The following is a 27,963-nucleotide window of genomic DNA, read 5'->3' as shown; positions in this document are numbered from 1 at the left end:
CAAACCAACTCACTTGCCAAATGAGAGTATCTAGGATGGGAGCCTGGAATCTGCATTTTTAAACAAGTGCCCTCAGATGATTCTGAAGCGAGTGGCCTGGGGACCACAGTTTGGAAAACACCCTAGAACATCCTTTTGGAGTCTGAGTGTTAACCTCACTGATAGGCCTCCCGCTTTCCAGAGAATCAGGCTGACATCACTGTGCCTATTTAATGTGAATCAGTCTTTATTTTGCACTTGTGTGGTGCATTAACAAATTCAACATACAAGATAGCATTACATATTGTAGGTTAGCATTACAGCATTATGCAATTTCACACAATTCATGTTAGCTTTTTCAGTTTTTCTTTTTTTCAAAATTTGACACATTTATTTTATTTTTGAGTTTCATTTTTACAAGAGAAGACACAAGGTAAAGAAAGACAACCACTTCGGAGACGGATCATGGTAAGGGCAATGTCACTGTCATGGCCATAGTGCAAGCCTTCCAAGAAAAGGGACCTGCGTTATTCCCTCTCCTAAGCAAGCTGCCCCTGTCCCACAAACCAGTTCTATCTGTTTTCACATCTAGAGCACTATCCATAAACATGTCCATCTTGGCTGTGCTCCAGTGAGATGAACTGAAAGAAGGAATAACTCGTAAAGGGATCTTCGTTATTAAGAAAAATTCTTGTCTTCCCAAAGGAAGATATCTGCAGATAAGGAGCGACTGTTGGAAAATCAGGAGTGACCATTCCCTAACCTATTCCTGACCACGAATGCCTTGTGCAAAAGCTAAGATGTGACTCTCTTGTCTTTCTTTCAACCGACTCTTAGGAGGAGGCATTCCTCCTCCACTCTTATCAGTTAGCTCTGGAAAGAACAAACGTGAAAGCCAAAGTCAGCTAAGAAACTTTGGGACAGCAAAGTCAAGGGCACGATGGATCAGGCCTGAGGTAGGAGGAAGGAGCCCTGTACTGTCCGCCTCTTTGCCTTTTTCTGGCAAAGACACTGAGGCAGTTCCTAGGCTACAGAACAATTGGTTCCTCCGCTGTCACCTCAGCACCCACTGCTCAGTAGACCCAAAGAATGCAAGGAATAAAGCTACAAGGAAATGGGGAAGAGAGAGGAGAGTGGGGTGAGGCTGTTTTCCCAGACGTTTGTCAGGAGGAGCTACAGAGGCACACACAGCAGGGCAAAGACCAGACTATCTCCACCTGTTGTTTTGCATTGTTTCTGGGAAGGAAACAAAAGCGGGTTTGCTCAGCGATTTCTGATCTTTAGACATTAAGGCGATGAAGAGGAACCATTTAAATTTTTTCCTAATGGGGCTTCAGAATGCTCCTGTCAGATTTACATTAAACTATCTCAAAATGCATTTTTAGAAAACAAAAATTATTTTCTTCTACTTATGATACAGTATTTACATTTCATGGGGTATAGGACAGAGAGTAGTGGTGTGACCCCAACTGATGGTGAAATAGTGAGTCAGATTATGGGGTTGGGGGTTGGCGGGGACAAGAACAGAGAGTAGGCTTTGTGACTGCTCGGAATGGCTCTGCATTGTCAAGAACATGGGCTGAAATCAAACAAAAGGTTTAGGGGGAGCAGAGTGGTTTTAAATCCACAAAAGCTAAGGGAACACTGAAAGCAAGATCGCCCCCTCTCCATGGAGACTCAGCTTTCCGACTCCCTTCACCAAAGCAAGGTTAAAAGTGATGTTCTTGTGTGGACTCAACTAATCTTTCATGCCCTGGATCAAGCGGTTAAGCAACAGCTTGACTGAGTTCCTCCTCAGGTGGGCAAAAATATCTACTGCCTACCAAGTTTACCTCGTTTATTTTAATTAATTAATTAATTTTTGAGACAGGGTCTCCCTCTGTTCCCCAGGCCAGAGTGCAGTGGTATGATCACGGCTCACTGCAGCCTCTACCTCTGGCTCAAATGATCCTCCCACCTTAGCCTCCTGAGTAGCTGGGACCACAGGCATGCAGCACCACACCTAGCTAATTTTTTTGTATTTTTGATAGAGATGGGGTTTTGTCATGTAGCCCAGGCTGGTCCTGAACCCCTGGGCTCAAGCAATCCTTCCACCTCGGCCTCCCAAAATACTGGGATTACAGGCGTGAGCCACTGTGCCTGGCCTCAAGTTTACCTATTATCCATGGAGTCTGTGCCACCTGAGAAGTCTCAACATTGGAGACATAGCTGCTGTAGGAGTAAAGAGACTTGAATTCTAATCCCAGAAATATGCTGAATCTCTCTCAACCTCTATTGCCCAGTGGTAGAAGAAGAATTGCATCCTGTAGTTCCCCCATCCCTTCACCATGTGGTAAGACATAAGTTCCTAGAACTATGCAGCTTGTTTTGAGGAAAAGAATGCTCTGAAAGAATCCAACTTATCTTCATTCACTCAGTCCTACTGTTATTTTTTTAAGAGCTAAATTTTTATTGAAAAATTTAAGGAGAACTTCTGAGGGCCCATTTTTTTATGAAGCAAAAATTATAACATCTAAGCTATTTGAGAAGAAGACTCTAAAGCATCTCCATGGTCGGCATTTCTGGAAAAACAAAGGCCAGTGTAATTCTTCAAACCTCTGATAACTTCCAACCCATTAACCAAGAAATGGCTGTCCCTACAGTAAATAGCTGCAAAGGGGAATTGCTGTCATCATCACTTGTCTTCTCTCCTTGTCCTTATACCTGAAAACAGCTTTTGGGATCAGCTGGATGTGTTCATTGGTACTATCCTATAGCTGAATTTGAAGTCTCCAAACTCCTTTTAGAGAAGTCATCAAGTTTGATAAAAGTCCACGTTCTGATGTATTGGATGCATAAGTTTGATGTATTCTCTGTGCTTCAGTTCGGTCTGTCAGTTAATTATAGACTACCCTTTACTAATTCATAGCAGAAGACTGATAGCAAAAATACCCCCATTTCTCAATTCCTTTCTCCTGCAAACCTTGCCTCATTCACCCCACCTTTGTTTCTTGGCTTACTACAGACCTCTAGACCTTGAGGTCAAAGAGCAGAGATATAAGAGGCAATAAAAAGAAAAGATGGGAATGATGAAAACATGAGGTTTTGTAAGAGCAAAATTTTCTTCTGCAGAGGTGGAGAGTGGGAGAAATTCTCCAGAAAAGCCCAATAAAAAGAAGCCAATTTCAGATAATCAGCAAATACAATGCAGCACAAAACACAATTTCCATGGATTAAAATCTGCAACTTGATATTGGCAGTTAGGCTAATTTCTTCAGTTTGTATTAGACATGCAAGTATATGGTTACATTGTTATATATAGATTTGTAGGGGTCTTTCCCTCTCTTTTGTCCCCCATTAAAGAAACAAAAAACAAAAACAAAAAACAAAAAGCAAACAAAAAAAAAACAGAGGCTGGGCATGGTGGCTCACACCTGTAATCCCAGCACTTTGGGAGGCCAAGGCGGGTGGATCACCTGAGGTCTGGAATTCGAGACCAGCTTGGCCAACATGGTGAAACCCATCTCTACTGAAAATACAAAAAATTAGCCAGGCATGGTGGTGGGCACCTGTAGTAATCCCAGCTACTTGGGAGGCTGAGGGAGGAGAATCGCTTGAACCCGCAGGGCGGAGGTTGCAGTGAGTCGAGATCTCACCATTGCACTCCAACCTGGGCAACAAGAGCGAAATTCCGTCTAAAAAAAAAAAAGATTCTAGTGCCTTGCAAAGGAGAAAAAAACATCAAACATCATTGCTAAGAACTGATCTGCAGCTGTGGTCACGTAGGGTGTTCTTTGTTGAGTTTGTTTTGTAAGACATTTTCTTCTACAACTAAAATGAGGTTTTGAGTCCACTTCTCTGTCATCTCTTTCCCTGCCACATCCCTCCCCAGCCTGGCCCCAGGGGTTAGAGGAGAGAAGAACAGGATTAGTATTCACTCAGACTGTGCCACTTGGCCACAGGCTTGCGGGGGCTCTCGCAGACCTCTCTCCAGTGTTCAGCGCCGCTGGCTGTGACACTGTGTGCCCCCAGGATCAGCCTCCCCACCACCTCGTTCTTGGTGGTGCGATCGAAGTCGATAACGAGGAACTCGATGCTGATATCAGGCAGGAGGTCAGCGGGGATGTCGTAGATGAAAGATTCGTTGAAGATGGGGTTCAAAGTGCACTTCTTCACATGGGTTTTCTTCTTGGCAATGCGCTTTCTGCCGTAGTAGACGTTCACCTTGACATAAGGATCTGGGACCCCCAAAAAGATAAGAAAAAGGGAGACAGGCCTATGACACAGTCCTCTCCTATGTAATGGTAATTTCATGTTGGGAAAGGCGGGGGGCTCTGTTGTTCATATCTTTGATGGCCACCCCATGTGTTCTTTAGTGATTGCACAATAAACACACATTGACCATATGTGAGTCTGCCTGCCCTGGACAACGGGCCAAGGAAACCAAGCAGGAATAGAACAGAACAACTTTCTCAAGTAAGGTCTGAAGAATGATACCAATAAGTATTTTAAAGGGCACAGAGGCAAATGCCTGCAGCCTTTTTGATAAGTCTCTCTTAGCACCTGTCATGCATATTATTTAGGATACCTTGCCAAATGTAAAGACCCCATTTGTTCAACTGAAGAATCTTCCTAGCTAGGGAAATCTATTGGATGTAGACACTCATTGGGAAGAGAATGTCTATAGAAAGAGGAGTAGATTAAATTGAAAGAGGCAAGGATCTTGAAGTGTGGAGGTCTATCTGGGCCACAGGCAAGGAGTCAGGGGTGGTTCAGACAGTAAGAAATAGGTTGAAGTAAATAGCTGCTACCTGAGAGACCGGTGATATCCATCTTCGGCAAGTGTCTGGCTTTGAGGACCACCACTGTCATTCTCTGTGCCACAGGCTGATATGACAGAGACACCTGGAGCTCCCCTCTGCTGATGCACTTCTGTGAGGAAGAAATGGCAGGTGAGAATCCTGTCAGAGGGTGCAGGGCGGAGCACAAAAAGTGTGCAGAGCAGTGGGAAGAGTCTGGGGGAGGACAAGTGCAGGAATGATAAGTTTGTTGGAAAGATGCTCATCGCCTAGAAACGTGTTATGATTTTATTTAACAAGGAGGCAGAAAGGATACATTATAACCATATTCTGATATTAAATAATTTGCATGGAGAGCCTGTATAGCCATAGCCTTGCATTTATGAGCAGGACCTCTGGAACCAGAGTAGCCTGGATTCAAATCCTGACTATTTATCTTTTTTTTGAGACAGGGTCTTACTCTGTTGCCCAGATTGGAATTCAGTGACATGATCTTAGCTCACTGCAGCCTCCATCTCCTGGACTTTAGCAATCCTCCCACCTCAGCCTCCTGAGCAGCTAGGACTACAGGTGTGTGCTACCACACCTGGCTATTTTTTTTTTTTTTTTTGAGATGGAGTCTCGCTCTGTCGCCCAGGCTGGAGTGCAGTGGCCGGATCTCGGCTCACTGCAAGCTCCGCCTCCCGGGTTCACGCCATTCTCCTGCCTCAGCCTCCCGAGTAGCTGGGACTACAGGCGCCCGCCACCTCGCCTGGCTAGTTTTTTGTATTTTTTAGTAGAGATGGGGTTTCACCGTGTTCACCAGGATGGTCTCGATCTCCTGACCTCGTGATCCACCCGTCTCGGCCTCCCAAAGTGCTGGGATTACAGGCTTGAGCCACCACGCCCGGCCTTTTTTTTTTTCTTTTGAGACGGAGTCTCGCTCTGTCACGCGGGCTGGAGTGCAGTGGCCGGATCTCAGCTCACTGCAAGCTCCGCCTCCCAGGTTTACGCCATTCTCCTGCCTCAGCCTCCCAAGTAGCTGGGACTACAGGAGCCTGCCACCTTGCCCGGCTAGTTTTTTGTATTTTTTAGTAGAGACGGGGTTTCACCGTGTTAGCCAGGATGGTCTCGATCTCCTGACCTCGTGATCTGCCCATCTCAGCCTCCCAAAGCGCTGGGATTACAGGCTTGAGCCACTGTGCCCGGCCTTTTTTTTTTTTTTTCCTATACACAGAGTCTCACTATGTAGCCCAGGCTTGTCTTGAATTCCTAGTCTCAAGTGATCCTCCCACCTCAGCCTCCCAAAATGCTGGGATTACAGGCATGAGCCACCGTGCCCAGATGCTATTTCTTATCTGTGACCTTGGACAAGTTACTCAACATCTCTGTACTTCGGATTCCTCATCTATAAAATGTGGGTGAAAGGTTGTACCTACCACATAGCATTATCAAAAGGATTAAATAAGTTAAAATTTGTAAACTGCAATGGTGCCCAGCACATAGTGTGCACTATAGAAGTGCATCCTCTCATTTGGTTCTTAACCTTTAAAAAGTTCGAAGACTGTACGGTGGGAGGTAGGAAAACTGGGTTTGAATCTTAACCTTGCCACTTACTCACCACATGGCCTTGGGCAAGTCCCTGAACCTGTCCCTGCATTTCACAAGGTGAATATCCACACCTGCTCTGCCCACCCCAATGTGCACTCCAGTGTATCTTCTCCAGCCAAATCAGCTTCCTCCCTAGCACCCTGATCTTTGTTTCTCCATCTTTAAATGTGATGCTAGGCTTCATTTGGAGCTTGAAAAAAACCTCTAGTCCTCCAAGAATTTTTTTTTTTTTTTTTTTTTTTTTTGAGACAGAGGCTTGTTCTTGTTGCCCAGGCTGGAGTGCAGTGGCATGATCTCGGCTCACTGCAACCTCCGCCTCACGGGTTCAAGTGAATCTCCTGTCTCAGCCTCCAGAGTAGCTGAGATTACAGGCGCCCACCACCACGCCCGGCTAATTTTTGTATTCTTAGTAAAAACAGGATTTCACCATGTTGGCCCGGCTGGTCTCTAACTCCTGACCTCAGGTGATCTGTCTAGCTTGGCCTCCCAAAGTGCTGGGATTACAGGCGTGAGCCACCGCGCCTGGCCCCTCCAGGAACATTTTAAAGAACATTTGCATAGGCACTGCATGCCAGGTTTTGAGGATCTAGAGCTGATGTGACTCAGCTGTTGCTCCCAAGGAGCTTACCACTCAGTAGAAGAGACAGAGAAGTAAATAAGCATGTACGGGGCCGGGCGCGGTGGCTCAAGCCTGTAATCCCAGCACTTTGGGAGGCCGAGACGGGCGGATCACGAGGTCAGGAGATCGAGACCATCCTGGCGAACACGGTGAAACTCCGTCTCTACTAAAAAATACAAAAAACTAGCCGGGCGAGGCGGCGGGCGCCTGTAGTCCCAGCTACTCGGGAGGCTGAGGCAGGAGAATGGCATAAACCCGGGGGGCGGAGCTTGCAGTGAGCTGAGATCCGGCCATTGCACTCCAGCCGGGCGACAGAGCCAGACTCCGTCTCAAAAAAAAAAAAAAAGCATGTACGGGACTTGTCAGAGAAATGAGAAGCCTGTCTAAGTGCTCTGGGCACCTAGAGCTGGGAGACTGAGGGAAGGCTTTACCAGCTGATGCCTGGACTGAGTTGCTGGGGGTACAAAACCATGAAGCAATGGGCAGAGAGATGATCATGTCAGGCAGGTGGACAGGAGTGGCTGGCACAAAGGAGTTGGGCCTGAAAAGGTAAGCTGTGTTTAGAGAATGGCTGAGAGGTGAATATGCCTGAAGTAGGGGTGGCTGATAGGACGGGTAGGTCAGGAACCTGGAAAGGTGGGCAAGGCTGGAGTAAAGGGCTGTTGGGACACTACCAAAGAGCAGAGTCAGCAGCACCCATACAAGAGGAGGTTGGTGAGTATAGGAGTGGAAACCTGTCATTGTTTTTTTTGAGTCTGTTGCCCAGGCTGAACGACAGTGGTGAGATCTCAGCTTTCTGCAACCTCTACCTCCTGGGCTCAGGAGAGCCTCCCACCTCAGCCTCCCAGGTAGCTGGGACTACACGTGTGCACCAACATGCCAGGCTAAATTTTGTATTTTTTGTAAAGACAGGGTTTCACTATGTTGCCCAGGCTGGTCTCGAATTCCTGGGGTCAAGCAATCTGCCCACCTTGGGCTCCCAAACTGCTGGGATTGCAGGCGTAAGCCACCAGGCCTGGCCGGTTGTCATCACTTTATTTAAATGATTATTATTTCAGAGAAAGGTGGAGAATGAACTAAAGTGGAGAAAGACCAACATCAGAAAGCTTAGTTAAGAGGCCGCTGTAGTCGGGCGCAGTGGCTCACGCCTGTAATCCCAGCACTTTGGGAGGCTGAGGTGGGCGGATCACGAGGTCAGGAGTTCGAGACCATCCTGGCTAACATGGTGAAACCGCCATCTCTACTAAAAATACAAAAATTAGCCAGGCGTGGTGGCCGGTGTCTGCAGTCCCAGCTACTCCGGAGGCTGAGGCAGGGGAATGGCATGAACCTGGGAGGCGGAGCTTGCAGTGAGCCAAGATTGCACCACTGCAATCCAGCCTGGGCGACAGAGTGAGACTCTGTCTCTGGAAAATAAAATAAAATAAAATAAAATAAATAAATAAATAAATAAATAAATGCTGGGCACAGTGGCGTGTGCCTATAGACCCAGCTACTCGGGAGGATTGATTGAGCCCAGGAGATCAAAGCTGCAGTGAGCTGTGATCGAGCCACTGCACTCCAGCCTTAGCCACAGAGCAAGACCCTGTCAAAAAGAGGCTGCTGTGGCTGGGCGCAGTGGTTCACGCCTATAATCCAAGCACTCTGGGAGGCCAAGGTGGGTGGGTCACCTGAGGTCAGGAGTTCAAGACCAGCCTGGCCAACATGGTGAAACCTTATCTCTACTAGAAATAGAAAAATTAGGGCCGGGTGCGGTGGCTCACGCCTGTAATCCCAGCACTTTGGGAGGCCGAGGCGGGCGGATCACGAGGTCAGGAGATCGAGACCATCCTGGCTAACATGGTGAAACCCTGTCTCTACTAAAAATACAAAAAAATTAGCCGGGTATGGTGGCAGACGCCTGTAGTCCTAGCTACTCCGGAGGCTGAGGCAGGGGAATGGCATGAACCCGGGAGGCGGAGCTTGCAGTGAGCCAAGATTGCACCACTGCACTTCAGCCTGGGCGACAGAGGGAGATTCCGTCTCAAAAAAAAAAAAAAAATTAGGCCGGGCGCCGTGGCTCACGCCTATAATCCCAGCACTTTGGGAGGCCGAGGCGGGAGACGCCTGTAGTCCCAGCTACTCGGGAGGCTGAGGCAGGAGAATGGCGTGAACCCGGGAGGCGGAGCTTGCAGTGAGCTGAGATCACGCCACTGCACTCCAGCCTGGGTGACAGAGGGAGACTCTGTCTCAAAAAAAAAAAAAAAAAAAAAAAGAAAGAAAGAAATAGAAAAAATAGCCAGATGTGGTGGCTTATGCCTGTAGTACCAGCTACTCAGGAGGCTGAAGCAGGAGAATCGCTTGAACCAAGGAGGTGGAGGTTGAGGTAGGCCTTGATCACGCCACTGCACTCCAGCCTGGGCGACAGAGTGAGACTCCATCTCAAAAAAACAGATTCCGTTGTTCTGTAGCAACCTGCTACAGAAGAAATGATTGGGACTGGAACTAGGGCTATGGCAGAGGAGATGGACACGGAGGTAAAATATGTCTCAGGAAGAATTGTCAGGGCTTTTTAGGCTTGGACAGTCAATTGGCTGTGAAGCCTAGGGAAGAGGGAGGAAAGGGTGGACTATTTCTTATGTTTTTAGCTTTAGAAAGTGGGGATGAGGCCAGGATAAAGAAAACAAAAGGAGGTGAGTTTTGAGGAATGTAGAACACAGTAAGTTAAATTTGGGACAAATCATTGCCCCGCTATCACCTTATTCCTTGTATTCTTCAAAGACCCAAAGAAATGTCATCTACTCCAGGAAGTCTTAAATTGAGCAAAAATAGACTATGCTCATCACCAGCCTTATATACACCACACACTCGCAAAAACGACTTATTAGGCACTTACTTATTAAGTGCCGAGCACTCTCCGCTAGAAGCTAGGGCTGAAAAGATGGATACTGAGGAATCCTACCCTTAAGAAGCTCCCAGCCTAGTTCACTATCTACTCAGGTATGTCTGGTGCTGGAAAGAACAGCAGCAGCAAATATGCCAAGTAGCTCATCAATAAAAAACAAGGAATAAGCCTAATAATTTGTGCTTTGATTGTAGGCCTGAAGTCATCTCAAGGAATGAAACTGTGACATTTCACATGACTTTAAAAATTTCTTCAGTCTATGTTTCATCCTAGGAGCATGTGGAAATGTCTCTCATGGGGCATAAAAAAATAACTAACTAGGCCGGGTATGGTGGCTCACGCCTGTAATGCTAACACTTTGGAGGCCGAGGAGGGCGGGTCACTTGAGGTCAGGAGTTCAAAACCAGCCTGGCCAACATAGTGAAACCCTGTCTCTACTAAAAATACAAAAGATTAGTGGGGCATGATGGTGCACACCTGTAATCCCAGCTATTCAGGAGGCTGAGGCAGGAGAATTGCTTGAACCCGGGATGTGGAGGTTGCAGTGAGCTGAAATTGTGCCACTGCACTCCAGCCTGGGTGAAAGAGCGAGACTCTGTGTCTAAAAAAAAAAAAAAACAAAAAACTAACCAAGGTTTAAACCCACCCCTTAGCTTTTGAAATTGAAATACAAAAGGGAATCAACTTTAAAAATATTTGCATGGTTTTTCTCTGCTAGAGAGAAGCCCCACATTTTGTCCTTACCCATAACATATGTATTGTCAGCTCTTTTCTTTTTTTTTTTTTTTGAGATGAAGTCTTGCTCTGTTGTCCAGGCTGGAGTGCAGTGGTGCAATGGCTCACTGCAACCTCCACCTCCTGGGTTCAAGCAATTCTCCTGCCTCAGCCTCCCGAGTAGCTGGGACTACAGGCGTGTGTCACCATGCCCAGGTAATTTTTGTAGTTTTAGTAAAGACGGGGTTCCACTATGTTGGTCAGGCTGGTCTCGAACTCCTGACCTCGTGATCCATCTGCCTCAGCCTCCCAAAGTGCTGGGATTACAGGTGTGAGCCACCATGTCCGGCCTATTGTCAGCTCTTAATTGTGTCCATGGGAGGTACCCTCAGCCAATTTTATTTTATTTTTATTTTTGAGCTAGGGTCTCACTCTGTTGCTGAGCTGGAGTGTAGTGGTGTGATCTTGACTCACTGTAGCCTTGACTTCCAGGGCTCAAGTGATCCTCCCACCTCAGCCTCCTGAGTAGCTAGGGCTACAGGCATGTGCTAACTTGCTCAGCTAATTTTTGTGTTCTTGGTAAAGATGGATGGGGTTTTGCTATGTTGCCCAGGCTGGTCTCAAACTCCTGGGCTCAAGTGATCTGCCCGTCTTAGCCTCCCAAAGTGCTGGGAATACAGGTGTGAGCCACCATGCTTGGTCCCTCAGCCAGTGTGTTTTTGTTTTTTTTTGTTTGTTTTTCCCCTCGAGACAGGGTCTTGCTCTGTCACTCAGGCTGCAGGGCAGTGGCACGATCTTAGCTCACAGTAACCCCCACCTCCTGGCTTCAAGTGATTCTGGTGTCTCAGCCTCCTGAGTAGCTGGGATTACCGGTGTGAACCACCATGTCTAGGGTTTCTGCCATGTTGGCCAGGCTGGTCTTGATCTCCTGAGTGGAAGCAATCCACCCACCTCAGCCTGCTAAGGTGCTCCTAGGAGTGAGCCACCATGCCCAGCCCTCGGCCAGTTTTGAATTACACTCTGGTTGCCCTTGCCAACCAATATACTTCTGGGTTGTTTCATTTTGCTAGAAGTCAGAATGTAATCAGTGAATATAAACTCACTTTTACTATTAGCCACATCAAATGAAAAGTAATCCCGGCCGGGCGCGGTGGCTCAAGCCTGTAATCCCAGCACTTTGGGAGGCCGAGACGGGTGGATCAGGAGGTCAGGAGATCAAGACCATCCTGGCTAACACGGTGAAACCCCATCTCTACTAAAAATACAAAAAACTAGCCGGGCGAGGTGGCGGGCGCCTGTAGTCCCAGCTACTTGGGAGGCGGAGGCAGGAGAATGGTGTAAACCCAGGAGGCGGAGATTGCAGTGAGCTGAGATCCAGCCACTGCACTCCAGCCTGGGCTACAGACCGAGACTCCGTCTCAAAAAAAAAAAAAAAGAAAGAAAAGTAATCCCCTATGGAAAAGAAAATTGAATGGATTCCAAAACATTCAGAACTGAGCTATCCAATACAGTAGCCACTAGCTACATGTGCCTATTTAAATTTTAATTTAAATTAAATAAAATTAAAATTATAGTTCCTCAGTTACACTAGCCACATTTCAAGTGCTCAACAGCGACATGTAGCTAGTAGCTACCACACTGCATGGTGCAAATATAGAACATTTCTATCATCATTAGACAGCACTGATCTAAAAAGGACTTTTGCATGGTTTTGGCTACTGCTCCCCTCTGTTTCCATGAATAATAATAAAATGTCGGATCACGGGGTCAGGAGATCGAGACCACCCTGGCTTACACGGTGAAACCCCGTCTCTACTAAAAAATACAAAAAAAAAAAAAACTAGCCGGGCGAGGTGGCGGGCGCCTGTAGTCCCAGCTACTCGGGAGGCTGAGGCAGGAGAATGGCGTAAACCCGGGAGGCGGAGCTTGCAGTGAGCTGAGATCCGGTCACTGCACTCCAGCCTGGGGGACAGAGCGAAACTCCGTCTCAAAAAAAAAAAAAAATAAAATAAAATAAAATAAAATGTTAGCTAGGTTTGATATCAATTTCTGGGGTCATCCTTCAATACTGAGTATCTAAATACTAAATATGCAGTCTTTAACTATGATTCTAACTTTATACACGGAGGAAGGATAGGTGAGGGGAAAAGCAACATTTGATTTTTTTTTTTTTTTTTTTTGAGACGGAGTCTTTTTTTTTTTGAGACGGAGTCTCGCTCTGTCGCCCAGGCTGGAGTGCAGTGGCTGGATCTCAGCTCACTGCAATCTCCGCCTCCTGGGTTTACACCATTCTCCTGCCTCAGCCCCCCGAGCAGCTGGGACTACAGGCGCCTGCCACCACGCCCGGCTAGTTTTTTGTATTTTTTAATAGAGACGGGGTTTCACCGGGTTAGCCAGGATGGTCTCGATCTCCTGACCTCGTGATCCGCCTGTCTCGGCCTCCCAAAGTGCTGGGATTACAGGGTTGAGCCACCGCGCCCGGCCTAGAGATGGAGTCTTGCTCTGTTGCCAGGCTAGAGTGCAGTGGTGTGATCTCGGCTCACTGCAACCTGTGCCTCCCAGGTTCAAGCAATCATCCTGCCTCAGCCTCCGGAGTAGCTGGGACTACAGGCACGTGTCATCAGGCCCAGCTAATTTTTGTATTTTTAGTAGAGACGGGGTTTTGCCATGTTGTCCAGGATAGTCTCGATCTCTTGACCTTGTGATCTGCCTGCCTCAGCCTCCCAAAGTGCTGGGATTACAGGCGTGAGACACCGCGCCCGGACAAAATTTGATTTTAAAAGCACAGTTTTATTTGCAAGAATAACATGAATGACAAGATTATAGCTTAGGTTTTCTGATTACTTATTTAAAATTCTGTATCCTAAATCATATATTCTAGCAAAATCTTTGTAATCAAAATCCCCGTGCCTCTTTCCTAGTGTTTTTGGAAAGTAGACAACTTCTAGTCACCATTTTCATCTTTTTCTCCCTTAAAAATCACTCCTCAGGCAACTGTCCTCCATCTGACCCCTCCTTCACCTTGGGCCATCTCACACTGGCAGCATGCCCGTCCCCACTCAGCACCGCTTTGCGATGCCCAAGTCTGTAGCCACAACACCACCTGAATGCCACTCCATCCTGCATTGAAGGCAGTTTAATGTCGTTCCCTCAGGCCCCCTCCTTTTCTCTTTCTACCCAATTCCCATTCCAAGTAGCTATGTCAATGGCTCTTTCTTTTGAAAGAGCCATTGAAGGCTGGGAGCAAGCTCTGTTTCCCAGCCCCTTGGCCTAGTGAGGTAAAGGCCCTGTTGGGGGGCAGGCAAGCAGAAGGACAAGGGGGAGAAAGGATTTTCTCATGCCTGACAGAGCTGCGGGGCTCGGCTGTCTGAGAGCAATCTCCTTGCTCCTTCAGTGGAACAGAGGAACAGGAACAGTGGTCCTAAAGAATACACTCAGAAGAAATAATACTTAGGCAAGGAATAGTCTGTTTTCCTATAATTAGCAGAACCTCTTTCAGAGTGATGTTCTAGCCAAGGAGCCCTTGTATTAGGTGGACCAACATAACCTCAATAAACCCTTCTTGGGGCCAGATGTCCTAAGGGCCACCTCTACCCTAAATCACAACCATAGAAAAACAAAACCTTAACATTCAACCCCATACCCCTTTTCCTCCCTGCATACACATACATGATCTGTTGCCCAGTCTGGAGTGCAGTTTGTGGTAATAGCTCACTGCAACCTCAAACTCCTGGGCTCAAGCAATCTTCCCGCCTTGGCCTTCCAAAGTGCTAGTATTACAGGTGGGAGCCACTGTGCCTGGCCATATTTTCTTTTCTTTTTCTTTTTTTCTCAAATTTTATTTTGAGACAGGGTATCATTCTGTCATCCAGACTAGAGTGCAGTAGCTTTTTCCTGGTCTGTGTAAGCCAGACTAGGAAAAAGCCTATTACAGCCAGTGTGGCATGGTCCAGCGCAGCTCTAGCTCATGTTCACCTAGGGGAGATCCTACTTTGCTGCAGTAGGGAGGATTTAGGAGAGACATTTGCAGCCTGCACTGCTAGGGAACCTAGTGGATGAGTGACTAGGGAGATGACAGCCATGGCTCAGATGGAACATAGTCCTGCCTATGGGCACTGGGTGGGAAAATGGGCTTAGGAAGCCTGGGAGGCTGGAAAGCTCTGGGGTGGTGCTGCACAGGCTCTGGGTGTCCTATCTCGGGCCTCCTCCAGGGCGTGTGTTGCTCAGGATCCTAGCCCTGGCTTATCCCTCCTCAAGGGAGTTAATAAAGTGGAAAGAAATGTGGCTCTTGCCAAGAGCCCCTGGCAGTTTAGCAAATGCCATTGTCTGTGCTGTGTCCAGTGCCCTTGATTTGAGACTGTTTTGTTCCCAGCCCAAATCAGTCCCTTTCATTGCCAATCTCTTCCCAGCTGCAGCTTGGCACAGAGCCATATTCCACTCCCAGCCTTGGGCTGCAAGTGTATAGCTGTCTGGAGGAGTCCAGCTGGTTGGTGGCTTTACCAAGGTTGGAGTCACATGGAAGGGTGTACTGGAAAGGCTCCTCCTTTAAGGAGAGGTAGACAAGGGAAGGAGTGGAGGATGGGAGCCGCTGTGAAGGGAATAAGGAAACAGCGGAATGGGTGGGCAGAGCCCTGAGGAAAAAAGATGGGAGGAGAGGGAAGGGGAGAGAAGGGGATGAAACAGGCCCCTGCATCTGTTTCTGTTCACACCTTCTGATTCCAATCTCAGAGGATGCGAAAACCCCTGCAGTGCTGGACTCTGGGATGTCTCATTGTATCCTGGCATTGAGAACCACAAGATGTGGCAGTGTCTTGTTTATGCTCTGACCAAATGTGTCTAATATTCTTCAAGATTCTTGGACTTCCCTGGCCCCTGTGACAAGAATCTGAGTGTGCCAGGTGGCAGCAGCGGTTCCTTCAGGAAATGAAAGGCAGGACTGGGCTGGCTGCAGGGGGACAGGTGCCTACTACAGAAGAGAGAAGGCAAGAACACACACACGCAGAGTGTGCTCCCCACTGTCGACGACCCAGACTTGACACAGTGCCCTTCTTCGGCAGGCAAACCTTCTTCCTGGGTGCTCACTGCTCACTCTGCGCCTGCTAACTTAGGAGCCTCTTCTATCCAATCCTGAGCCTCCTGTCTCCCCACTGAGTCCACTGAGGGCTTGCAGGTAAAAAAGGTATCAAGAAATAAGTATGATCTGCCCCCAGGCAGAGCTCTTTCTGGGAGATGTGCAGTTGTTTCTAGTGGCCTCGAAATTCTTTCCTAATCTCCTTCACCAATTCAGTCCTCCCTTGTCTTCCTCCACTTTGTCAAAACAAAATGTAAATATTTACAAACCACATGCATCACCCAGGTATCAAACTTGACTAATAATAGAAATAACAATAGTAGTAACGGTCACAATTTATTGAAGGCTCACTATGTCCTAGTGGCTACATAAAATCATCATCCTACTCTAGTCCCATAAGAAACTGAAACTTCGGCCGGGCGCGGTGGCTCACGCCTGTAATCCCAGCACTTTGGAAGGCCAAGGTGGGCGGATCACAAGGTCAGGAGATTGAGACCATCCTGGCTAACACAGTGAAACCCCGTCTCTACTAAAAATACAAAAACATTAGCTGGGCATGGTGGCGGGCGCCTGTAGTCCCAGCTACTCGGGAGGCTGAGGCAGGAGAATGGCGTGAACCCGGTGGAGCTTGCAGTGAGCCCAGATCGCGCCACTGCACTCCAGCCTGGGCGACAGAGCGAGACTCCGTCTCAAAAAAAAAAAAAGAAAGAAAGAAAGTGAAGCAGCTTGCCCAAGGTCATTTAGCTGATGGAATTTGGACTTAAACTCAAGTCTGATTTCAAAGTCCTTGCTGTTTTAACCACTTACGTTATACCCTGAAAAAGACATGAAACTCTAAGTTTAAAATTTCAGCAACTTCCTTCATAGCACCTACCATACTCACTATAGAGAAACTGCAAAAAATATTTGTCTTTCTCCTCCAATAAAATGAAACCTCTTCAAGAGCAATCATATGCCAGGCATATTATCTCATTTGATTCTCATAACCATGTAAGGAAGGCAATATTATGAGCTCCATTTTACAGATGAGAAAATAGAGGCTTAGAGGGGTCGAGTAACTCACCTGTGTCACACAGCTGGCAAGTGGTGAGCTGGAGAGTAAAGTCATGCAGTCCAATTCTGGAGCCCAAGTGTTTAACTGCAGCATTTGACTGCCTCCCCAGTTGTGGAAGAAATAAATGAACTAATGGGGTTGGATGGGACTACATTTACTGTGCTCCTGAAATGACAACTCAAGAGCCAATGTCCATCCAGTGGGAAGAGGGGGAGAGAAAACAGGATGGAGGGCCCTCGTCCCTCTTCTAATACAAAGAGGGAGGACAGGAGAAATGGAGAGAGGGAAAGTTTTCTCCATTGGCAAAACTTTCCAAAGTTTCTCTATGGCAAAGGCTTGGGCCTAGAAGGGTAAAGCAATTCACTGAATTATATTGTAAAATGGTCATAAGGAGACATATGCATGACGGCTGGGCGTGCTGGCTCACGCCTGTAATCCCAGTACTTTGGGAGGTCAAGGCAGGTGGATCACCTGAGGATAGAAGTTCAAGACCAGCTGGGCCAACATGGTGAAACCCTGTTTCTACTAAAAATACAAAAAATTAGCCGGGTGTGGTGATGGGCACTTGTAATCCTAGCTACTCGGGAGGCTGAGGCAGGAGGATCGCTTGAACCCGGGAGGTGGGGGTTGCAATGAGCCAAGATTGCACCATTGCAGTCCAGCCTGGGGGACAAGAGTGAAACTCTGTCTCAAAAAAAAAAAAAAAAAAGATATGTACATGGTATCATTTACACCCCTAGGTTAGGTTGGGAAAGGGAAGCTGAGGGAAAAATTACTGAACTATTGTCCTAGCTTCTCAGCTGTGAAAAATAAATTCACTGGAGGAAGATCACATCATTTTGGAGAGGAAATTAGCCCCCATATCTCTGATATGATGGAGGATCTACAACTGGTAGGCCAGCCTGTTCCAAGTAAGCTGAGCATCATCAGGATGCCAACCACTAAGTGAAATGGTGGAAGCTATCTGACCTTCTCTCCTCAGGAAGTTGCTGCTTAGAGGAGACCTAATCTGCCAGGTCCTCTGTCTTACTCTGACCACTGCTTATTCTTGACAGCCAAGAGCTTCCTCTCTATAGCCCTTCTTTGCCACCCATCCCACTCCCCTCCCATTTCCATTTATCCCCTGAGATATTTTCTCCCCCAACCTACCATTGCTCCCCAACACACACTTCCTACTCACCTGGATGTTCCTTTTGATGATGTCCCTGGTCAGTTGTACCTTGCCTGTGCTGGGGTCCACCCCTGCCAGTGGCACCATGACCTCGCCGATGACATCATCCCGAGAGAAGCGGTCAAAGCTGAGGACGAGGAAGTGCAGCACCAGGTCCTGCAGCTGGCTGTAGGGGATGCCATAGAAGGTGAAGGTCTCGTCAAACACAGGGTCCAGGGTCTTCCGCAGCACTCTGGTCTTCACTCGATGCCGCTTGTCAGGAAGGATGGTCATTTTGATGTAGGGGTCAGATCCCTGGGTCTGGTCATCCATCACTGGCAGCCCATGGGCCTCCTGGATTGTCACCACCAGGGCTTTTTTCGGGAAGTTATAGTCCACTGAGAAGGTGAGGGATCCGAGCATGACATCCTCCTCTGGAGATGATGGAGAGGTGGTTTTGCTCTCCCCGGGGGTCAGGCTTGTAATAGGGCTCCTTAGTTCTTCCCCATAGTCCATTTTGATGGGTAATTGGTCTATACAAGATCCAGAGCTAGGCCCCCTGGGACTTTTGTCTCGGCTTAGCAGGCCAGCCTCTGCTGCGTCCACCAACAGGTTCCTACGTCCACCTTCCCTCCCAGGACCATCTTTGTCTCTCCGCACTTTGATGATTTTCTTCTTGTTGCTGAGGGTCTCTGGGTATATGCTGATGCCTTTGAGCATGTGAATAAACTTGTATGGTGGGTTCTTGTGCTTCTTCTCTGCCTGCTGGTGGCAGCATGACCAGACAAAGACGGTCACTGAGACACACACCACCAGCACAGAGGCCCCAATGAGGCCGGCCACCACCGGTGACACATCTGAAGGCAGAGACCAGAGGTGTGTCAGGGCGGGTGGACTTTACCTCCTGTCTAGATTTCCCCTGCTCATTGCTGCTGCTGGAGCCAAGCTAATCTGCAGTCTAGCCTCTAAAGCAAAATGTGCTCATCTGGGCTTCAGAGTCTTTCCCTTCTATTAGAGGCACCTTCTCCCAACCTCTCCAACCACTCCATGGCTTTTCCTCCCGGCCAAACCTAGATGAAAGGTTTATCTTCTCTAGAAAGCCTTCTCTGAAGCACCCCACTTGACTTTCTGTTCTTTTCTAGACCTTCTCTCAGCATTTATAGACTTGGTTTGCTCATATTGATTTGTGCTTCACATAAAGCTGCTCTGTACGTGTTCCAAGGTCACCTTTTTCATGGGCACCTGTTCACTTCAACTGTTACACAAGATTTTTAGTTTCAGGAGGATATTCCATAGCATCCAGAACAAGGCCTGCATCGACTGACTCACTGTCAGGTAGGGTGGAAGGATGTGGAGCTGAGTTTAGATGGTCTTGGTAGGGTGCTCAGGGTGTTAAAAATGGATGGGTGGGCCAGGCACGGTGGCTCACGCCTGTAATCCAGCACTTTGGGAGGCCAAGGCAGGTGGATCACAAGGTCAGGAGATTGAGACCATCCTGGCTAATACGGTGAAACCCGTCTCTACTAAATATACAAAAAATTAGCCGGGCGTGGTGGCAGGTGCCTCTAGTCCCAGCTACTCAGGAGGCTGAGGCAGGAGAATGGCGTGAACCCACGGGGTGGAGCTTGCAGTGAGCTGAGATTGGCCACTGCACTCCAGCCTGGGCAACAGAGTGAGACTCTGTCTCAAAAAAAAAAAAAAAAAAAAAAAAAAAAAAAAAAAAAAAAAAAAAAAAGATGGGTGCCAAAAGAAAGAACTCTGGGTTTATGTACTTTCAAAATATGTTCCAAAATTTTAGCTCCCATGTATATAAAATACAAGGCTGGGGGCAGTGGCTCACACCTATAATCCTGGCACTTTGGGAGGCTGAGGCAGGCGGACTCTGAAGTCAGGAGTTCAAGACCAGCCTGACCAACATGGTGAAACCCCGTCTCTACTAAAAACATAAAAAATTATCCAGGCGTGGTGGCATGTGCCTATAATCCCAGCTACTTGGGAGACTGATGCAGGAGAATCGCTTGAACCTGGGAGGCAGAGGTTGCAGTGAGCTGAGACCGTGCCACTGCACTCCAGCCTGGGCGATGGAAAAAAAAAGTATTCGTCTCAAAAAAAAAAAAAAGTATTCCTCCGGGATGAATATATCCATTGTAGGCAAAAATAGGTGTATATGTATATATGTATGTGTGTGTGTATGTGTGTGTGTGTATATATACATGCATGTATTTATTTATACATATATTATTCTAAATAGGAAGAAATAGGGACTTTCTCTTTTCATTATTATTACCTTAATAAATCATTCGCTGGAAGACATAGGAGTTTTCTTCCCTATTAGTGGAAAATGTCAGATCTTTGCTCAAATGTCACCTTCTTAGGCCTTTCCTCACTCCCCTATTTAAAAGTGCAATCTTCTCCATTCTTGCCACCCACTCTTCCTAGCCTTAATTTTTTCAACATGCCTTGTCATTATCTCTCTCTGATACACATACCCCTACACATGTAAGAAAAAAAATATAAAATACATACACAAATATGTAAGAATAAACACCCCCACACACATTATTTTACAATTCATTATTTATCTTCACTAGAATATAAGTCTCATGAGGACAAAAATTTATGTCTGTTTTGTTCATTGCTGTACCCTCAGCACTTAAAACACATAGCAGGTACTTAATATGTATTTGTTGGATGAACAAATAACTAAAGAGAAATAGGCCGGGTGTGGCAGCTCACGCCTGCTATCCCAGCACTTTGGGAGGCCGAGGCAGGCAGATTACCTGAGGTCGGGAGTTCAAAACCAACCTGGCCAATATGGCGAAACCCTGTCTCTGCTAAAAAAAATACAAAAATTAGCCAGGTGTGGTGACACACACCTGTAATCCCAACTACTCAGGAGGCTGAGGCGGGAGAATCACTTGAACCCGGGAGGTGGAGGTTGTAGTGAGCAGAGATCGTGCCACTGCACTCCAGCCTGGGTGAAAGACTGAGACTCCATCTCAAAAAAAAAAAAAAAAAAAGAGAGAGAGAGAGAGAGAGAAATAGATGTTTTTTTTTTGTTTCCCTTACCCTAGTCTTATCTTTTCCCACACAAATTGGACCCTCAAGTTTTTTCGCTCCCTCAAGTTCATTGAGGCTAAGTTGGGTTTAGGCCTTAAAGGTCCAGATAAGGTCTATAGTTTTCCACTTTACTTTTTAGGGGACCATTTGGAAGGGAGGGAGAACTAAGGAAATAAATGTAGCCTGGGCAACATGGCAAAACCCCATCTCTACCAAAAAAATTACAAAAATTAGCAGGGCATGGTGGCACATGCCTGTAGTCCCAGCTATTTGGGAGGCCAAGGTGGGAAGATCACTTGAGCCCGGGATGTGGAGGTTGCAGTGAGTTGAGATCATGCCACTGCACTCCAACCTGGGCAACAGAGCGAGGAAAAAAAAAAAAAAAGAAATAGACATAATTCCAGCATTTTCCAGATTCTTTTTGGAACATTCTTTTTTTTATTTTTTGAGATGGAGTTTCGCTCTTGTTGCCCAGGCTAAAGCGCAATGGCGCGATCACAGCTCACCGCAACCTCTGCCTTTCAAGTTCAAGCGATTCTCCTGCCTCAGCCTCTCGAAGAGCTGGGATTACAGGCGTGAGCCGCCGTGTCCTGCCTGAAACATTCTTGTATCAGGCATCTGTGCAGCTCACTGCTTCACTTTTTGTGAGCCTGAAACCTCACTGGATGAGAGAAGTATTTCCTGTCTGCCCCAAGTAAGATAATGTTCCCATCATCCTTCCCTATTTTTCTTCATGGAGCTTATTATCCTGTCATATATTCATCATCTGTCTTCGATCACTAGACAAGCTTAATAAAACAGCAACTCTGTCTGTTTTGTTCACTGCTATAGTCCCAGGTCCTAGAACTATGCGGTACATAGTAATTGTTCAGTGAACAAAAGAGTCAGTGAATTCAAAACAGCCTCCGAAGATTAGAAAGAGAGGATTGAGGCCGGGTGTGGTGGCTCACGCCTGTAATCCCAGCACTTTGGGAGGCCAAGGTAGGCAGATCATCTGAGGTCAGGAGTTTGAGACCAGCCTGGCCAACATGGTGAAACCCTGTCTCTACTAAAAATTTAAAAAGTAGCCAGGCATGGTGGCAGGTGCCTGTAATCCCAGCTACTCAGGAGGCTGAGGCAGAGAACTGCTTAAACCCAGGAGGCGGAGGCTGCAGTGAGCTGAGATTGTGCTACTGCACTCCATTCTGGGTGACAGAGCGAGACTCCATCTTAAAAAAAAAAAGGGATTGAGTTAAGATGATTACATATATCAGGGATAAATGCAAATTTCTATTTGGACTTAAAAACCTATTTATAGTCAATAACCTCACTGATGAGTCAAAAATGACTTAGGAATTTAGGCAACCACAAGCTTGGACTATAATTAGTATAATGCCTACTATTTTCCCTTCTATTAGAGGTATCCTTTCCCATCCTCTCCAACGAATCCATATCTTTTTCTTCCCTCCAAACCTGGAAGAAAGGTTTATCTTCTCTAGAAAGCCTATGGGCATGATAAGCACAATACTATGAGCATAATGTCCAGATTACGTGAGAGGCAGGTATAATTTCATCTGCACTGGTCATAATACACATGTAATATTGTGTATCGCAGTGACAATGATAAAACTGCTATTTTTTGTGTAAATTTATATGTCCCTGCCAGGCATTGTGGTAGAGCTTACTTTTTTTTTTCTTTTTAGACAGGGTCTCATTTTATTGCCTAGGCTGGAGTGCAGTGGCACAAGCTTGGCCCACTGCAACCTCCACCACCTGGGCTCAAGTGATCCTCCTTCCTCAGCCTCCTGAGTAGCTGGGACTACAGGCACATGCCACCACACCTGGCTAATTTTCGTTTTTTTTTTTTTTTTTTTTTTGAGACGGAGTCTCGCTCTGTCGCCCAGGCTGGAGTGCAGTGGCCGGATCTCAGCTCACTGCCAGCTCTGCCTCCCGGGTTTACGCCATTCTCTTGCCTCAGCCTCCCGAGTAGCTGGGACTACAGGCGCCCGTCACCTCACCCAACTAGTTTTTTGTATTTTTTTAGTAGAGACAGGGTTTCACCGTGTTAGCCAGGATGGTCTCGATCTCCTGACCTCGTAGTCTCAGCCTCCCAAAGTGCTGGGATTACAGGCTTGAGCCACCGCGCCCAGCCAATTTTCGTATTTTTTATAGAGATGGAATTTCACCATGTCGCTCAGGCTGGAGTGAAGTAGCATGATCACAGCTTACTGCAGCTTTGACCTCCCCAGTTCAAATGATCTTCCTGCCTCAGCCTCCTGAGTAACTGGGACTACAGGCATGTGCCATCACGCCCAGCTAATTTTTTTTTTTTTTTTTTTCCGGAGCTGGAGTCTTGCTTTGCCCAGACTGGAGTGCAATGGCGTGATCTCGGCTCACTGAAACCTCTGCATCCCGGGTTCAAGCGATTCTCCTGCCTCAGCCTCCTGAGTAGCTGGGATTACCGGCACGTGACACCACGCCCGGCCAGTTTTTGTATTTTTAGTAGAGACAGGTTTCACCATGTTGGCCAGGCTGGTCTTGAACTCCTGACCTCAAGTGATCTGCCAGCCTTGGTCCCCCAAAGTGCTAGGATTACAGGTGTGAGCCACCATGCCCAGCCAATTTTTAAATTTTTTTTAGAGATGAGTCTTCACTATATTGCCCAGTTGGTCTTGAACTCCTGGGCTCAAGCAATTCTCCCACTTTAGTCTCCACCAAATTGCTGGGATTACAGGTGTAAGCCACCATGCCTAACCAAGGAAGAGTTACATTTTATTTAAAATTATATATATTTATTATTATTATTATTTTAGAGACATGGGCTCACTCTGTGGCCCAGGCTGGAGTGCAGTGGTGCAATCACAGCTCACTGCAGTCTTGAACTCCTGGGCTCAAGCAAATTTACTACCCTAGACTCCTGAATAGTTGGGACTACAGGCCCATGCCACTATGCCTGGTTAATTAAAAAAAAAGTTTTTTTTAGAGACAAGGTGCTATGTTGCCCAGTCTGGTTTCGAATTCCTGGCCTCAAGATCCTCTTTCATCAGTCTCTTGAGTTGCTGGAATTATAGGCATGATCCACTGTACCCAGATACATTTTAAAATAATATAGATAAGGAGCAAAACATTATTAACAAAATAAATCAAGGTGACTATGTCTATATCCATACCGAATAATACTAGTGTTTAGTCTCAAAGTATTAAATGAAATAGCTTTTAGGGAAAGTTTTCACAAAATGGAGACAGCCTTGGTAGTAAGATACTTGAAGGCAGGCAGGAATATCCTATGGATCTTTGAATCTCTCAGAGTCTCTTGCTTCTAATAGGAGTTCAGTAAATATTTGGTTGAACAACTAATTGGATTCAGTTGCCAATAAGAATGGGCACAGCCTAAGGAAGTGGCTCTCCATTCATCAATCAGGTGCTTTCCTGCAAATTGCTTGCTACTCATTAGTGAAACTGAACATTGTCTCTATTAGAAGAGGAAGACAGGAAACTACCAAGACAGGCATATTTTTAAGAATAATCATAAAGAGAGATCTGAAGGCTGATTAGGAGACACCTGGGCAATTCTTTTGGCTCTATCACAGATTTATTCTCTGCAGCAGTGAGTGGCGGGGGAGCAGGAACCCACTGCTGCTTACATGTTTACAATGCATCAACTTTTATTGTTAGAAAATGGAGGCCGGGCGCGGTGGTTCAAGCCTGTAATCCCAGCACTTTGGGAGGCCGAGGCGGGTGGATCACGAGGTCAGGAGATCGAGACCATCCTGGCTAACATGGTGAAACCCCGTCTCTACTAAAAATACAAAAAACTAGCCGGACGAGGTGGCGGGCGCCTGTAGTCCCAGCTACTCGGAGGCTGAGGCGGGAGAATGGCGTGAACCCGGGAGGTGGAGCTTGCAGTGAGCCGAGATCGCGCCACTGCACTCCAGCCTGGGCGACACAGCGAGACTCCGTCTCAAAAAAAAAAAAAAAAAAAAAAAAAAGAAAATGGAGATATGGTAGTAAAGAGAGAAGATGAAGAATTCTCATATTCCAGGAGGATAGAGAAGGAAAGGAAGAGAAACAGATGAACGCATCTTTGAATTATCTAGGTGTTCCCCCTGGCCTTGTTTCCTATTTTTGCTGTCCTTTCTTCATTTTAGTATTTGTTGACTCTTGCCTCTCTCCCTGAAACCCAAGACAATGAGCTAGAAACATCAAAGATATTGAAACCTAGAGCTCTCTGTCTTGCTTTAGTCAAAAGCTTGGTGGGAAATGGAAGTTGAAACTAATGGCTGAAGTGAGTATTTTAAAGTAGCTATAAATTGCAGTGACCTGTGATTCTCGCTCCTTTTGTCCTCCATGGTCATAGATAATTGAGTGTTGGCTTGGTGTATCACCCAAGTGCTGTGGCATTTGAAATGAAGTACTCTATGAGATGTGAAAAATTTGGAAGTGGTAGTTCTCTATGTAGAAGACCCTCTGTGGTTTAAAAACCTGCAAGACACACTGGGCTATTGGCCAGCTCCTTCAGCTTCTGACCAGAACTGCTTTTATTGATACCCCCTTTCCTAAACATAGCCTTTCACTGTCAAGTAGGCCAATATAATACAATGGAATGAGAATAAATTTTGGTTTCAGCCAGACATTGGTTTAAATTCTAGCACTGGCCAGGTGCAGTGGCTCAGGCCTGTAATCCCAGCACTTTGGGAGGCCGAAGTGGGCAGATCATCTGAGGTCAGGAGTTCAAGACCAGCCTGACCAACATGGAGAAACCCCGTCTCTACTAAAAATGCAAAATTAGCCGGGCGTGATGGCACATGTCTGTAATCCCAGCTACTTGGCAGGCTGAGGCAGGATAATCACTTGAACCCAGGAGGTGGAGGTTGTGGTGGGCCGAGATCATGCCATTGCACTCCAACCTGGGCAACAAGATTGAAACTCTGTCTCAAAAACAAAAACTAGCACTACCTTTACTCATTTGTTTGACTTTAGCCAAGTTATTTTATTTCTGAGCCTTGGTTTCCTTGTCTGGCAAGTATATATAATACATACATACAGTCAAGGGTATTTGTTAGGATTAAATAAAATGTAGTACGTAACAGGCTGATACAATTTATTTTCCCTTTTCCAATAATAGTCCCTCTAAGAGAAATCACTGTATTATGTTCCACACCATCTCCTTTTTCAAGGATTCTGGAACTGCAGTTAGGGAAAGGAATCTGTTGGAAGGGCATAAGAAGAAAAAGAACAGGAAGAAATCATGGATTGCTCATGTGATCATGAAAGGGACTTTTGTTTTGGGAACTTAGAACTCAAAGAATAAAGATGCGGAAGGTGAAGTGGAAGAAAAAATACAATCAAGATTTAGCCTTGGGGAATAAGTGAGAACAAGTAGTTAATGAGTGTGAAGATCTGTTATCTGAATACATCTGATTTGATTTCTTTTTCCTTATTCTGAGAGGATAGAACACACTGGGTTCTGCTCATTTCACTGCACCTCTTATTCAGGAATGAGAAAAGCCATTTCCTAGCTGGATTGTGTCTCCACCCTAAAAACTGGAGTCCCGATGCTCAAACCTTCTGGATTGTCTGAGGAATAGAATCCCTGAAGGAATAAGAAGGTTCTTTGGCAGCAACTCTCACTGGCTTCCCCCTTCTAAACTGTAGTAGAATTAAGGAGAAGCAGGGCAATTATATTTTATTTTTTTGGCCAGGAAAGCATAACACAGGAAGTTTGCTCCTTTAGCATATACTGGAGGAGTCCCCAAAGAGGAAAAAACTTCCTTCTCAAGCTTGTCTTTGCCACCTTCTTCCCTATTTTCCACTCCACTTTCTGCTCCGGGAGTGTAAAACTAATCTTGGAGCCCACAGGGCTGGGTCGGGGACCAGCCGCTCTGAAATGACGTAATGCTTTCTGCGGTACACAAAGCGGCCTCCCCCAGGCTGGGCCTCTTTCGCCCCTCCCCCTCCGGCCTGGCTCGCGCCCCCGCCAGCATCAACGCGGGTTAGTCCCCCTTTTTGAAAAGCCGGCCCAGGGAAACAGGGAACAAAGGCCCCGGAAGGACAGCCTCGGCGCTGCCAGGAGGCCCAGAAATAGACATCACGTCATCCCCCAGCCCAGCAGCGCCAAGCGCCATTTGGTAGCATCGGATGGACCCCACCATTACGATGCAGAATGGAACTTGCAGGGCTCACGTTTCCTCCTAGCTCCAGCATCCAGCTGACCGGCTTAAGGAGTGGCTTCCTTTTTGCTCCCCACCCCCGCACCCCTCTTTCCCCAGAGGCCGCCGCGTCCCCTGGCTGCCAGCCACACGGCCCACAGTCTCCAAGCTGCCATCTTGATGCCCCATCCCCCTTGTCACCTCCCTCCCCCGCAGCCCTTAGGAATGGGAGGGGGAGGAAGGGGCACCGCCCTGCGTGCCCCAAGGGGGAGGGCTCGTCCTACCCCACCTCTCCTCCCCCAGAAGGAGGGGTTCACATCCTCCGCACGCTTGCTGTTTCTCACCTCCAGCAGTGCTGACAGTGCACCATACAAGGTTTTAGCATCCTGGACTTCCCCACCCTCGGTGTGGCTCTGGGCCTGCCAGTCCCTGCAGCCCATAGCTCAAGTTCATGCACTGTCAACTGCCCACTACCCACCACCACAGGCCCGATTTTAGCGAGGCTGGCACTTTGAAGGCTCTGGTCTGGGCTGCATTCTCTGCCCTGCCGCTGGGCCCCCTTGGCCTTGCACCCATTCTGACCACCTCAAGCTTAGTTTTCCCGAGTCTACTTACCAAAGCTAGGTCGGATATTGGTGATCTCAGCCATGTCGTAATCAGAGGCTGTTGCTATAACGTTTTTGCAATGGTGAGACAACTCTGGGAACCCTCGGTCAGTACCGAGGCCGCAGCTGTAGAGCTCTAGGTCAGGGAAGGGGGAAGGTATCCAGCGGACGCCTCCTGCGACGGTCCGGCCCCTAGTTGTCAGCTGCGCTCGGCTCTTAACGATGCTCCGGGGATGCGCTGAGCTAAGGATGCAGGTGCAGTCAGACTGGTCCTGATGCGAGGTAGGCTCCGCCTTCTTCCGAATGGTCCTCGGAAGAAGACTCCGCCTCT

General features: G+C 47.1%; 1 protein-coding gene across 2 annotated transcripts; it reads right to left on the bottom strand.

Annotated features, from left to right (window-relative positions):
• Window positions 1-202: 202 nt before the first annotated feature.
• Window positions 203-27,963, bottom strand: SYT11 (synaptotagmin 11). 2 transcript variants are annotated; one of them, XM_025384502.1, is made up of 4 exons: window positions 27,643-27,963; window positions 17,870-18,696; window positions 4,767-4,890; window positions 203-4,196 (listed from the first exon to the last, which is right to left on the bottom strand). In XM_025384502.1, exons 1-4 carry the CDS (start codon window positions 27,674-27,676, stop codon window positions 3,886-3,888), a joined length of 1,296 nt encoding a protein of 431 aa, XP_025240287.1. In that variant the 5' UTR covers window positions 27,677-27,963; the 3' UTR covers window positions 203-3,885. The 2 variants fall into 2 exon arrangements, with proteins under 2 accessions (XP_025240287.1, XP_025240294.1); XM_025384509.1 differs by having other exon boundaries at window positions 4,770-4,890.

The sequence above is a fragment of the Theropithecus gelada genome, chromosome 1 (genome assembly GCF_003255815.1).
Source record: "Theropithecus gelada isolate Dixy chromosome 1, Tgel_1.0, whole genome shotgun sequence".
NCBI classification, from domain to species: Eukaryota; Metazoa; Chordata; class Mammalia; order Primates; family Cercopithecidae; genus Theropithecus; species Theropithecus gelada.
Note: the sequence above shows the minus strand (reverse complement) of the source record. Positions and strands in the feature narration are given on the sequence as shown.